This window comes from Arvicanthis niloticus, chromosome 3 (assembly GCF_011762505.2).
Source record: "Arvicanthis niloticus isolate mArvNil1 chromosome 3, mArvNil1.pat.X, whole genome shotgun sequence".
Taxonomy (NCBI): domain Eukaryota; kingdom Metazoa; phylum Chordata; class Mammalia; order Rodentia; family Muridae; genus Arvicanthis; species Arvicanthis niloticus.
Window position 1 is genome coordinate 63,507,439 of NC_047660.1, and position 13,126 is coordinate 63,520,564.

General features: G+C 51.0%; 3 protein-coding genes across 3 annotated transcripts; 1 reads left to right on the forward strand and 2 right to left on the reverse strand.

Annotated features, from left to right (window-relative positions):
- Positions 1 to 238: 238 nt before the first annotated feature.
- Ltb4r (leukotriene B4 receptor) lies at positions 239 to 3,063 on the reverse strand. Its single transcript, XM_034498563.2, has 2 exons — positions 2,454 to 3,063; positions 239 to 1,493 (listed from the first exon to the last, which is right to left on the reverse strand). The coding sequence occupies exon 2, from the start codon at positions 1,482 to 1,484 to the stop codon at positions 429 to 431; it is 1,056 nt and encodes a 351-aa protein (XP_034354454.1). The 5' UTR covers positions 1,485 to 1,493; positions 2,454 to 3,063; the 3' UTR covers positions 239 to 428.
- Positions 3,064 to 3,266: 203 nt separating this feature from the next.
- Positions 3,267 to 7,746, reverse strand: Ltb4r2 (leukotriene B4 receptor 2). The gene is made up of 2 exons (XM_034498891.2): positions 6,898 to 7,746; positions 3,267 to 6,525 (listed from the first exon to the last, which is right to left on the reverse strand). Exon 2 carries the CDS (start codon positions 6,508 to 6,510, stop codon positions 5,434 to 5,436), a length of 1,077 nt encoding a protein of 358 aa, XP_034354782.1. The 5' UTR covers positions 6,511 to 6,525; positions 6,898 to 7,746; the 3' UTR covers positions 3,267 to 5,433.
- A 1,372-nt stretch (positions 7,747 to 9,118) lies between these two features.
- Cideb (cell death inducing DFFA like effector b) lies at positions 9,119 to 13,008 on the forward strand. Its single transcript, XM_034497920.2, has 5 exons — positions 9,119 to 9,280; positions 9,535 to 9,679; positions 11,972 to 12,118; positions 12,329 to 12,519; positions 12,664 to 13,008. Exons 1-5 carry the CDS (start codon positions 9,240 to 9,242, stop codon positions 12,797 to 12,799), a joined length of 660 nt encoding a protein of 219 aa, XP_034353811.1. The 5' UTR covers positions 9,119 to 9,239; the 3' UTR covers positions 12,800 to 13,008.
- The last annotated feature ends 118 nt before the right edge of the window (positions 13,009 to 13,126 follow it).

A 13,126-nucleotide genomic window follows, 5' to 3' on the forward strand; every position in this document is an offset into this window, starting at 1 on the left:
CACACATCAGGTTCTTGTAACGAACTCCTTTAGGAGTCAGTAGTGTGCTTCTCTAAGTGGGATGTAGATGACCTATTTCAGAATTAGGAACATAGGGCTATATCTACCCATGTGTCCCTTCCGAAACTGTAAATCACGGAGAACTAAGGAGGAACTGTTGAGAGGGACTCCACCAGAGTGGTCCCTCTCTGGGACCAATAAACCTCTCCCACAATACACACCTCACTCACAGGCTTAACCGATTTCAGACTTTAGTTTTAATCGTAAAGCTGCCTGGAGAAGCCAGGCCAGAGCATGCTATCTCTCTGCCCTGACTTGCCCCACCCCTCCCTCTTTTCCACTTAAGCCCAGTCCCCAACATGTTCTCCAGGTACAGAAGTGGGTCAGGCCAGGGTTATGAGTTGTGTCATAACTCAGCCTACTGCAGTTCACTTCGAAGACTCAGGAAGGGTGGAGGAAGTCATGCAGCTGTCGGTGGGGCCCGGCTCGGGACAGGCAGGCGTGTCCTTCGGGGTCTGGACCAGAGTGCCCCCTCGGCGGGTGCTGGACACCTCTGAGCCAGTGCCCTCCAGCAGCTTGACTACGAAGCCCACGCCCGCTGAACGCAGCAGGCCGCCGCCCGCGCATGCATACAGCACCGGATTCACGCTGCTGCTCAGAAAGGCCAGCGCGATGAGCACGTAGCGGGCCAGCTTCAGACGCTGCCCCGCAGGGTTGTCCTTGCCCCAGCCGGCCAGCGTGCGGCCAGCTTCTACCAGGTTCACCAGGTGGTAAGGCAGCCAGAAGGCAGCGAAGGCCAGGATAATGAGCACCACCAGGCGGCCGGTGCGGCGACTGCGGCGGAAGCGCCGAGCCTGCAGCCTGCGCCCGATGTCAGAGTAGCTGACCACCACCGCCAGGAAGGGCAGCAGGAAGCCAGTGATGGCTTCGAAGAGCAGATGGAAGGCTTTATGCCCGTCGCTGGGATACCTCGAGTCGCAGATCAGAGTCCTGTTGTTCCGTTTTACTGTACGGTACACAAGGACCGGTATGGCCAGCAGAAAAGACACCACCCAGATGCCTGCCAGCACCCATCGGGCAAAGGCCTTAGTACGAACCTTTTGGGACACAAAGGGGCGGGCCACTGCCAGTGAGCGGTCCAGACTCATAATGGTGATAAGCAGGACACTGGCATACATGCTTACTCCACAGACATAGTGGCACAGGCGGCAACCGGTCACACCAAAACTCCAGATGCCTCCAGACAGAAAGTGTAGGAAAAACGGAGCAGTGAGCAACACGGCCAAGTCGGCCAGGGCCAAGTTCAGCACCAACAGGGCGGTGACAGAGCGTTTCCGCATCCTTTTCAGGATGCTCCACACTACAAAGCTGTTGCCGGGAAGCCCCACAGCCAGGGCCACAGAAAGTAGGACAATGGGCAACAGAGACAGTGACATGCCACGAGGAGAAGAAGGTGCTGCAGGAGATGTAGTGTTTGCAGCCATCAAAAGGACCTAGAGAGTGAAAGTGGACACATCCATGAGGGGAAAGCCAAAGGATTCCTCTGATACACACCACCACCCCCCTCATCACATTAGCATGAATACTCTGGTCTCCAAAATTTCAGAGGCACCTTCAAAATATATCACCGCATCACTGTCAACCTCATTGTCTTTTTTTTTTTTTTTTTTTTTTTTTTTGAGACAGGGTTTCTCTGTGTAGTCTTGGCTGTCCTGGAACTCACTTTGTAGACCAGGCTGGCCTCGAACTCAGAAATCCGCCTGCCTCTGCCTCCCAAGTGCTGGGATTAAAGGCGTGCACCACCACTGCCCGGGGACCTCATTGTCTTAAAGGCTCCTGGTTGACTAGAAAGGCAATTTCCTAACCAGGCTGTGGGGCCCCTTCTTTGCCACAAACCCAGTTGCAAAATGTACAGCAACAGCAGTATTTCTAAAACCCTTCACACTCATTTCCTTAAGAGACCCTTTAACCCAGCACCACACTGGGAGATTTTCCTCAGAGCTGTGTATGCCTTGAAAGGCTAACTCCTCTGTCTCCCAAAGGGCCACTATCTACTTTCTCCAGTCAACTACCCACTCTTTCTAGAGCTGACCATGGGGCACCAGGAAGAGCAGGGCAGGGAAAAGTTGAGAACTGTCCATTTACAGTGGTCAGGCTTTCTTTGGGGATTCTGTTTCACCATCTCTTCAAGCTATACTTGACACATACCATACTGACGTACACTCACACATACATTCACACACAAAACACACTGACACACTCACATACACACTCAAACACATATATACACATACCATATTCATACATACACACACTTATACATACACTCACATACACACAATACACACACATACACACTCACACTCACACACACATACACACACACACTCACACACACACATACATACACACATACACACACACACACACCATCCTGTTTCTAGGATACTTACAGGGTTTTCCAGATGCTGATCAGAAGGTCTAGTTGTTGGATATACAATCCTTGAATCTGTCTTAGTGCTAGGATCTTGGTCCCACTTCTAGGTCTGTCAGCTAAGTCAGCCAGAGAGGAAGTACCACAGAGCAGAGCAAAGGAGGCAGGGGCGGGGAAGCATCTTCCTGAGGGTGAGGCTGAAAACCCCCACACCTCCCTTCACTGTTGGGGAGGGACAGTCTGTGTTCCAGCAGTCCAGAAGGGAGGAAGACTCCTTGGGCGGGGCTAAGTGAGTAGTAGCCAGGAAAGGGCAGTGAGATAGGAAAGAGAGGTCCCAGGGGTGACTTGGCTAGGGGTGTGGTCTAAAGGTGTATGTCTATACTGGAGGAGTGAACAAAGTTACAGATTGTATGGTAGGAGAAGGAAGCAAGGGAGAAGGCTCAGATTGAGACTACTGATTTTAAAAATATTACTTCTGTGCTTCACCTTAACAACGTGCACATGCTGTGGGTTTTTGATTAATGGGTTTTTAGGTTAGGTTGACTGCCTATGTTCTGTATATCGTTGTGAGTTAGGGTAACATCATGATATTAAAACAGCATATTGGGGGTCAAGGCCACCCTAGACTACATGAGATTACAGACAGATCCACAGACACAGAAGTGGGGGGGGGGGGGGAGCAAACAGAAAGAATATCACCGCGAATGTGAAATAATGAGCGAAGGGAACCACAGCCTAATCTTGACTTCAGGTCAGACCATGACCGTGGTGTGCTCATAGGAGACAAGCCACACCCAGCTCTGCCCATCACAGGCTAACCAACTTCCATTCTCTTTGAGAGACAGCAGTCTAAATGATCTCCTTCGTGACACAAAATACCAACGTCTTCCCCTTACCTTACCCACTGGACCATTTAGCAGCCCGGGTGGACTTTTTTACTGAGATCTAGGCAAGAATCCACACTTCTCTCCTTCATCCCTACAGCCTTGTACCGTCTGGTTACAACTCTGACAGAGAAAGTGTGGGCTAAGCTAGGGGATGCTGAGAAGAGACAGGCTGGCCCAGGCCAGCAGTGCCTCCCTCCAGCCCTGAAACCAGAGCAGCTAAGAATTCGGGAAGAGACACAGCCACCACAGCGTTACCCTTCTACTCCCCTCGGCAAAAGAAAGGATGCTGAGTCCCTCTGAAGTGTCCTGTGGCGCCAAGAACACATCCCTTCCGTCTTTCTGTTTGTCTTTCACCCTGTCACATCTTAGGAAAGGCAAAAAGCAGCGTGACGGTGGCCACTGAAGTCCCTTAAGTTCTCCAGTGCCCTCACTTGCTGTACATGGAGAAAAGCCAGATCAGCACTGGCCCAGTAACTGTGAAGCAGAGGATATGATGAAAAGGGGGGCTGAAACCACAGCAAGAACAGATGGCAGAGTTGAGGAAGGATCTCTCTGACCACATGGGGTGTGTAAGATGAAGAGTATACAGCAGGGGAAGTTCAGGAACTTCTGCTCCAGAGTACCAGGTCAGGAAGGATTCTGTGTTTCAGAATGAAGCCTCGGGCTCAGAGCTCGAGGATCACCCACAGCCCTTCCAAGCAGACAGTAGGCTGTCTTTGCACTTTCTCCTGAGCTACTCCTCACTCCATCTTCCTTGGGAAGCAGTTTTTCCTCCTGCAGAGCCTAGGCATGCTACACTTCCTCCCTCATTCAGAAGTCACAACAACCCTGGTTTGGGTGTTTGTAGCATGACCCTGGAGACTAGGTTTCCTTTTTGTGTGTGTGTGTTGGCCTCTGCCTGAAGGGTGAGACACAGAAACTTCATTGAAGTAGAGCCCAGAGTAGCCACTTGGGAGGTCAGCTATCTCAGTTTGCTGAGGACTGGTGGGTGTGAGAACAAGGAATTTTGAGGGTTAGTAAGAATGCTCTGAGCTAACTAGGATAGACTGGTCATGTGTGTGGCCCTGACGTTCCCTAGAGGAGGAAAAAAACAAAAAACAAAAAACAAAAACAAAAACAAAAAAAAAAACAAACAAAAAACAAACCTTGAATTCTATGGTCCCCCAAATCAAAAGGGTCATTCAGGTTTTAGATCTGATGATAAGGAGGTTTCAAAAGATGGAGGCTAGAAGTAATGTAGAAGGCTTAGGAACATCTGACACTTTGGGAAGAGGGAAGGCAACAGGGAGAAAAGATGGAGAAAGGAAAGTTACCATGGCCCCGAGCATGTCTTTCTGTTTTCCAGATGGCCCTGCCATTCCCCACACCTCTTCCTCATCAATCTTCAAACTTCCTCTTGTAAAGCAAGTTCTGGCTCCTGGGCTTCTTCGTAGGCCTGGTGGCTTTTAGGGGAGATGCAGGGGGTGAACCCAGAGTCAGAGGGAAGGGTTAAGTCTCGGGGTCCCAGGTTTCTGCACCCTATCCAGCCATGTGCTTTTGTCTTACTGCCAACCACCAATCAAGCAGAAGCGCTTTCCCTTGACACTACACAGATTCCCATCACTGCTCGTAAGCCAGTTTCTTCCTCCTAAATGCTTCTAAGAATAGATTTTATCCACCCCCATCCAAACTCTAGAGTGGCTCTCCAGATAGGCCTGGGGAAACAGGTAACCTGGGTGGGGAGGCAGGGCAGAAAGCCGCTGAAGGCTGACACCATCCTGTCTGACACCATCCAGTTCTGGCCTGTCTTGGTAGAGAATGAGATGGCTTCAGTACAATCCAGGAACACACTTAAGCCATCAGCTAATGGCTTCCCGGTGTATTGCACAAGAATAGCTACTGGCAACGTGTAAAGTGGCGTCGGTACACGGATCCAGGCTGTACTGCACAAATTTTGAACATAGGCCACAATCACCTTTACAATTCCGTGGTTTGGAGGAATCAGGTCCAGATTGAGAAATTCTTATTCAGTCAAACCCAAACTACAATCAGAGAAGGGTCCCCAAGTACTCCAGAGCTCTGGGAACAATGAAAAGTGGTAGGGGAGCCCCAAGATGGGTTTTGGGGTCTTGTCTACCATTCCTGACTGTCTTTCTCCATCCTGCCCCCGCCTCCAGGGTCTCCGTTTCCCCTGCCCTGCCCCATTACTTTCAGCCTAGGAGTAGTTCGAAGCTCCATGGTACCCTCCCTAGAGCGGCTGCCCCCTCGGGCCTCCCCAGAGCCCTCGAAGAGTCGAGTAAGGAACCGAGGCCCAGCCCGCGGCAGCAAATCCCCCGCAGTGAAGACATAGAGCACTGGGTTGACGCTGGAACTGAAGAAAGCCAAGGCTGTAGTTCCAGCACGCGCCGCCTGGCCCGCTCCCCCGAGCCTGGCCAGGGGTCCTTCCGGCGGAGCGAGCGCGGCCACTGCCTGTAGGAGATTGACCGCGTGGTAGGGGGCCCAGAGCAAGCCAAAGGCCAGTACGATGGCGCTCACCAGACGACCCACCCGCGTGCCTTGTCGCCCCGAGCCCCAACGCGCTCCCCGCAACCGCGCCAGCGTCACGCCGTAGCAGCCGAGCACGGTCCCAAAAGGCAGAACGAAGGCAGTCAGGGTCTCCAGGCTCAGATGAGCAGCGGCGTGCACCGCCGATGGGTGGCACAGCTGACACACGCGATCGCCCCAGAGGTGGCGGTAGACCGCGGCCGGGACGGCGAGCACCAAGGCAGCCAGCCAGACCCCCAACAGCAAACGGCGGGCCAGGGTCGGGCTGCGCAGTCGGGGAGCCAGGAAAGGCCGAGTGACGGCTAGGCAGCGCTGCAGGCTGAGCAGGCTGGTGAGCAGCACGCTGGCGTACATGCTGAGTGCGCATACGTAGTACACCGCCTTGCAGCCCACCTGGCCCAGGGGCCAAGCTTGTCGGCTCAGGAAGGCCACAAAGAGCGGCGTGAGTAGCAGCACCGCGCCGTCGGCCAGCGCCAGGTGCAGCACAAGTGTAGCCGCCAGTGGTCGCCCGGCGGTGGGTCTCCAGCCTGCCAAGCTCCACACTACGAAGCCATTGCCTGGTAGTCCCAGCAACGCCGCCAGCAGTAGAAAGGCAGTGCCGGTAGCCCGGGAGCCCTTCCAGCTCAGGAGCGTCTCATTCCCAGGCGGACGGTAGCAGACAGACATCCTTCTAGAGGGGAGCTGCAAGAATCCACGGAATGGGGCATTCAGGATTGGGGCGAAGGCCCACACTGCCTCTGATGCTAGATGAGAAGGAACCGTGTCTCCCCCCAAGTTCTCTGCGGCTTGCCTCCCTTCTCTCTAAGAAACCAATACAAACAGCTCCTTAGAACCTTTGGCTTCTGTTCTCATTCAGCTAACTTTCCCTGCTCTTGATTTGTTCCCAGAGGCCGCTGGTACCGAGGCACTGGTGTTCCCCAGTTCTACTGTAGACAGGCATTGTCTCCACTTCTGGCCTTCTGAATATCTGCCTCTGTATCCAATCTCAGTCTTTATATCTTCGTGCTAAAGGTGGCTGGTAGGGAGTAAACGAAAATGGGCGGATCTACTTACCCAGCTGGGAGAGAGCAGCGTTGTGGAGTGCAGGGAGATTTAGGAAAGTGACAGGAGAAGCCAGAGGCGTTGGAGGCCCCGTGCCTGTCACATTTGCGGAGAGAATGAGTGGAGAATGGAGAGGGACAAGATGGTGCTCACCCTGGGCCCTCCTTCATCCTACTCCTTCCCATCACTGACAGGCCCGGGCATGTGGAGGCCAGCCTCCCCAGGAAGCAGGATAAGGCTGAAGAGGTGCAGAGAAGGCGCTCAGCCTGCGGAGAAGAGCAGGAGTGCCTGCTAATGGCTGCTCCCACATCTCCCCCACCTCTGGCCCCATCCAGCCCACCTTCTGCGATGTTTGTGTTCTCTAGCCTCCATGGCTTGTAGGCAACAGAGAAGCAACCCAAACAAGGTGCTCTCCTGGCCACTCTCCCAGTGCTTGTTTCAACCTTCTGTCCCTCCGGAGCAATCTCCTCTGCTTCAGTCTCTTTGAGGGCCTGTCAGAATCGTCCACCCTGCAGCTATTACTGAGTTACCAGTGACAACTTTTCAGTTTAAGACCTGATGCTCAATCCTAAGGCTATGCATGTAGATAAAGAACTTACAACCTGGTTTGGGGTGGAGATCATAACTCGGGAGGGATGGAGCATGTTAAGATCAGGAAGAGGAAGGGCTGGAGAGATGGCTCAGTGGTTAAGAATACTTGCTGCTCTGTCAGAGGACCTGGGTTTGTTTTGCAGCAGCTCACAACTATTTGGAATTCTAGCTCCATGGATTCTAACACTGTCTCTGGCCTCCACCGTTCACACACACCACATCAGGAAGAAGAGAGCAATTCAATGCATTGCACCCCATCACTAGGCTTCAGGACCCCAAGGTATACAGAATACCTAAGGCAGAATACTACTAGGGCATGCCATTGCTGGAGGATTGCCCTAGAGGTGTTATACCCCTATCATTTGCCCTTGATGGGCGCCTGAAATGGCCCCGGCTGGGGCTCCATCTGGCATAAGACATGAAGCTGGCTAAGTCACGAACCAGTCCAGGCACTTTGTGTTTCTCAGGACTCAGGAAGTTAAGGAACTAGGAGAGTCTGGAAGGCTCCCAGTCAGGAAAACAGAGACTGTGCTTATTTAAGGGGTTTACTAAGAGTAAATCTCAGTTTCTGTGCAATTGTCTGTCGTGTTTACAAGTAACATCAGAAATGAAACCTTTGATATCACAACTAAAATTGTTAGGCTGGGGAGAGGCTCAGTTAGCAAAGTGTGAGGACTTGAGTTCAGCACCCAGAAACCATGTTAAAGGGGTGCATGGTTTGCAATCCTAGTGCTGGCAGATGGAAACGAGTAGGTTTCTAGGGCTCACTGGCCAACCTTCCTGTTGGTCCTAACCAGCATGGCGATCTCCAGACCTGTGGAAGATCTTGTATCAAAAAAAGAGAAAGAAAAAAAGAAAAGAAAGAAAGGAAAAAAGAAGAAAGTAAAAGTTGTGTTACCCCAGGAACAATATTCGAGTTGCATGTGTGCTCTCCCTCTCCCTCCCTCCCCGCCCTCCAGCTAAAGTCCTGACACTCCTCTTATTAGTGTAGTGGGGATCATAGCTGGAGATACACTATTAATTAGCAAACCAAAAAGAGATGAGAACAGTGTTGGCTCAGAGACACTGAAACAGGCTTTTCTAGAGAATAAAGCCAGAAAAAAAAAAAAAAAACTGTTTAGCCAATCCTTCTTCAACAAGGAGGGGATACGCAGGAAGGCCAGGGTTCCAGAAAGGACCCTGGTGATGCTGGTTCTATAGATCAGAATCTAGCCTTTCATCACAATGTCCCACCTTTCATTGTCTCCAGGTCTCTTCCTCACATTGAGCCCAAGCTTTTCCAAAGACTGCAGTTTATAGCTTTCCAGTAGGTGGCAGCAGTCAGCAGGGCTCACATGGAATGTCCCATCTCTGGAAATGTGGGCCAGAAACTGTTCTCACACTGTTCTAACACAAAGACCAGTTCAAGGTGGCCAATCTGGACTACAAAGTAAAGCTGTATTTGGACGAGGGGCGGGAGATCAAATATCTAACTTCATCCTTCGCATCTCCAAAGAGGCACAAATTGCTGTGACTCTGGCTACTTCTGCCACTCCACATAGGCTCGTCCTCCTTCCCGCCTCTTAGACTTTGCCCCTCTTACTGACCAGGCAAGGGGTGGGCAGAGTCCATGCTTGACTCATCTCTCACTTTACCAGGGCTAAGATCTCAGCTTTATTAAAAAAAAAAAAAAAAAACCAAGACTTTAGCCTCCAAACAACAGAGAAGCACCCAGCCCCAAAGCAACAGGGAGACAGACAGCTTCTCTTTTCCATCCATCTGCCATGGAGTACCTGTCAGCCTTCAACCCCAATGGCCTGCTAAGGTGATTTCTAACCCTTCCCTCTATACTTCAATCCTAGGGATATGGATGGGCAAACAAGTCAAAACCGCCCCAGGAAGACTCACTTCCCTGCCCCTACACATTTCTCTGACTCTTAAACTACTATTTTGTTCTCCTTCTAAGTCTCTCCTTTGGATCTGTAAACCTAGACCCTCTGGCCACCCCACCCTCTATCATTATCACCAGGTTTGCCAACCCCCTCCTTATTCTTTCTGGCGTTTTTTCCCAACTATCAGGTCAGTATCCACTATGAGCTCTGAGTTAAGCCGTAGGGTCTGGAACTCAGCTCCTCCACCTCAGCGACCCTTCCGTGTCTGTGATCACAAGCGGACAGTCCGGAAAGGAGTGACAGCTGCCACCCGCCAGGAACTGCTAGATAAGGTAAGTGGTCAAGCTGGGTTCCTGGAACAAGGAAGCCATGGGACTCAATGATAGTGGGACTGGGGAGCAGGAAGTATGCAGGCTACATGACCGCCATCCCTTCAGAGGTCTAGGAAACCTATGCCATTTGAGTAAATCAGCCAGTCTGAGTGGTAGGCTTTCTTTGGCAGAGAAACAACAGGTAAGAAGGGCTGGAGAAATGGGTTCAGAAATCACTGTGGTGATGTTTTCTTGTAGTGCTAGGAACCAAAACTCTAGGCAAGAGCTCTGCCACTTATTTAAATCCTCAGCCTTTCAGCCAGGCAGTGGTGGCACACGCCTTTAATCCCAGCACTTGGGAGGCAGAGACAGGAGGATTTCTGAGTTTGAGGCCAGCCTGGTTTACAGAGTGAGTTCCAGGACAGCCAGGGCTATGCAGAGAATGTCTCGAAAAACATCTCGGCTCTTATCTTCTTAATGAAGTCAGTCAACAGACAACGTGAGCAGATGTTTATTTAACAATCTAGTTAGTAAAGCTAAGCAGAGCCCTCTGGAGACTGGAGTGGGCTGCCCCAGGGCGGGAAGCAGCCGAGGAGTTGTGCTGTACTAGGTGGTATATTCTTGAGGTTAGGTAACTTTCTTTCCCAAATCATGGTGGATTGGACCTTCCCTTTGAAGTATTTTCTCATGTGGTTCCCACAAAGAGGTGTGGGAATGGAGAGATGGTTCAGCAGTTAAGAGCACACACTGCTCTCACAGAGGCCCAGGTTGAGTTCCCAGCACCCACCTGGTGGCTCACAACCACGTAGCTCCAGAGAATCCAATGTCCTCTTCTCTGTGCACGCACATATACATACCTCACACACACAATTTAAAAATAAAAATTTAAAGGAAGCTGTGTCAACCCCCAAGATAAGTGATATGAGGTCATGTCTGTTTAAGATTCATACCCTTTGTTAGTGCCTCAGTTTCTGGTGCCGGAGAACAACTTCAGTGCAGCTTCAAGGATGTTTAATCACAAAAGGAGTTGTAGCAGAAGGCACACCTACTAAGATGTAACTGTGGCTTTCCTTGACTAACTCATGGCCAGCTCCTTCTCTACAGGGTGGTCTAGGGTAATCTGATTCCTAGGAAAGGTGAGGCTTTAGAAGCTATCCTTAAACTCAAGCAGCGCTGGCACACCAATGGGTGCTTTAGAGCAGCACCTTGGGTTTGTTCCTCGAGGGCCTTACAGGAGCCAGAGCCCTGCTTGGTCACCTTGACTATTTATACCCAGCCAAACAAAGCCTTTTCTTTCTCATCCTATTGCTCCTAGCCTCAGTAACTTAACCCTAACGTTCCTTCTCCAGCTCACACATTTTCACTTGGCAAATAGTTTCACTTGGCCCCAGAAAGGTTAAATGGTGCTAACTTTGAAAACAGTTGTAGAGAACAGGAAGACATAGGACACTGTAGGTAAGATAGATAAGACAGGTTTCATCTGGACAGATTTGGAGTCAGGGTCCAAAACTGTTGAAGTCTGGTTTTAAACTTCTGGACTCCAGTGATCCCCCGCCTCTGCCTTCTGAGCAGCCAGGACTGTAGGTGTACTACCACACACGGCTATTTGTCATTCAGTTCCGGTAGGAATGGCTCAGAGAGGAGCAGGAGTAGGTAAACAAGAAAGAAAGAAAGAAAGAAAGAAAGAAAGAAAGAAAGAAAGAAAGAAAGAAAGAAAGAAAGAAAGAAAGAGAGAGAGAGAGAGAGAGGAAGGAAGGAAGGAAGAAAGAAAGAAAGGAAGAGAGAGGCAGAAAGAGAGAGAGAAAGAGAGAGAGAGAAAGAGAGGAAGAATGAGAAAGAGGGAGGGAGGGAGGGTGGGTAGATATGTAGGTCTGCTCTGTGAGGGTCTATCAACAATGCCATTTCTGCTGGGTGGTGGGTGGTGGTGGTGGTCACACACACCTTTAATCCCAGCATATGGGAGGCAGAGGACAGTCTGATCTACAGAGCAAGTTCCAGGACAGCCAAAGCTACACAAAGAAAGAACGACCACTTTTAGAAAGGATGAGATGAAATGCTTATGTCTATAATCCCAGAACTCAGCAAACACAGAATTGCTACATTTGGGAGTAGGCTGCACTACAACAAAACCCTGTGTTAAAAAAAAAAAAGACAGACAGACAGACAGACACACACAAAACCAAAAAAAACAAAACAAAATACAGGGAAGATGGCAAAACGCCTGGAAGTAGAGCTGACAGGCCAACCAGTGTCCGAGGCTGATGGGGCATAGGCTAAGGCCTGGCCTCCCCTCCTGCCACTTGTCACTGACAGGTACTGGAGACCTTGCTGCTAAGTGGAGTGCTAACACTAGTCCTGGAGGAGGATGGGACTGCTGTGGACAGTGAGGACTTCTTCCAGCTGCTGGAGGATGACACGTGCTTGATGGTGCTACAGCAGGGCCAGAGCTGGAGCCCCAAGGTGAGAGGCCCACAGTGGGGCCACTTTCTGGTCCTCCCAGGCTTCTTCCCTAGCCTGTCACTGACCTTGGGAGCAGAGATACTGAGGAGTTGTGAAGGACATCAACTATTAGATGATATTGGGAAGACAGATCCAGCACTGACAGGATTAGCGGTAGATGTCAGGGTATGAGGGCAGCAGGTCCACTTCAATGATGGGGATGTCCCACAGAGTGGGATGTTGTCATACGGCCTAGGACGGGAGAAGCCAAAACACAGCAAGGACATCGCCCGCATCACCTTCGATGTGTACAAGCAAAATCCTCGAGACCTCTTCGGCAGCCTCAACGTGAAAGCTACATTCTACGGGCTCTACTCCATGAGCTGTGATTTTCAAGGAGTTGGCCCTAAAAAAGTACTCAGGTCAGAGACCAACATGTCATACAACCCTCAAGTTCAGTTCAACCTCTCCGACCCACGTATCCCATGAGCTCTCCCTTATGAATCCCACCCAAAGCATCCACCCTTCGGCTTCCCTTAACTATCTCATGTCATCTCTGCCCTCAGGGAGCTCCTTCGCTGGACTTCCTCACTGCTGCAAGGCCTGGGCCACATACTGCTGGGGATCTCATCGACCCTTCGCCATGTGGTGGAGGGGGCTGACGGATGGCAGTGGCACCGGCAGCGTCACCTCCATTCATGAGATCGTGCTTGAGCCTGTGCTGGAAAACTGGTTCCATATGACACGTGAGGGTACTAAAGGGCACCATCAGGGTTGGGATCTGCAGTGTACCCTAGGTAACCAGGCTGACTCCATCTTAACACAGCAGCTCAGTGCCTTGGTCCTCTAGCCTGTGCATCTTCCTGAAGAATTCTACCTGCCTCCCACAACCCTGCAGAACCACCACCTTGTCCCCTGGCATCCTGATCGCACTGTAACTGCTGCTTCATCTGGGTCTTACTGACGCCCATTCCTAAGATCCTGCATACCAACAACAACTGTCCCTAGCTTTACCTCAAGATACCTTTC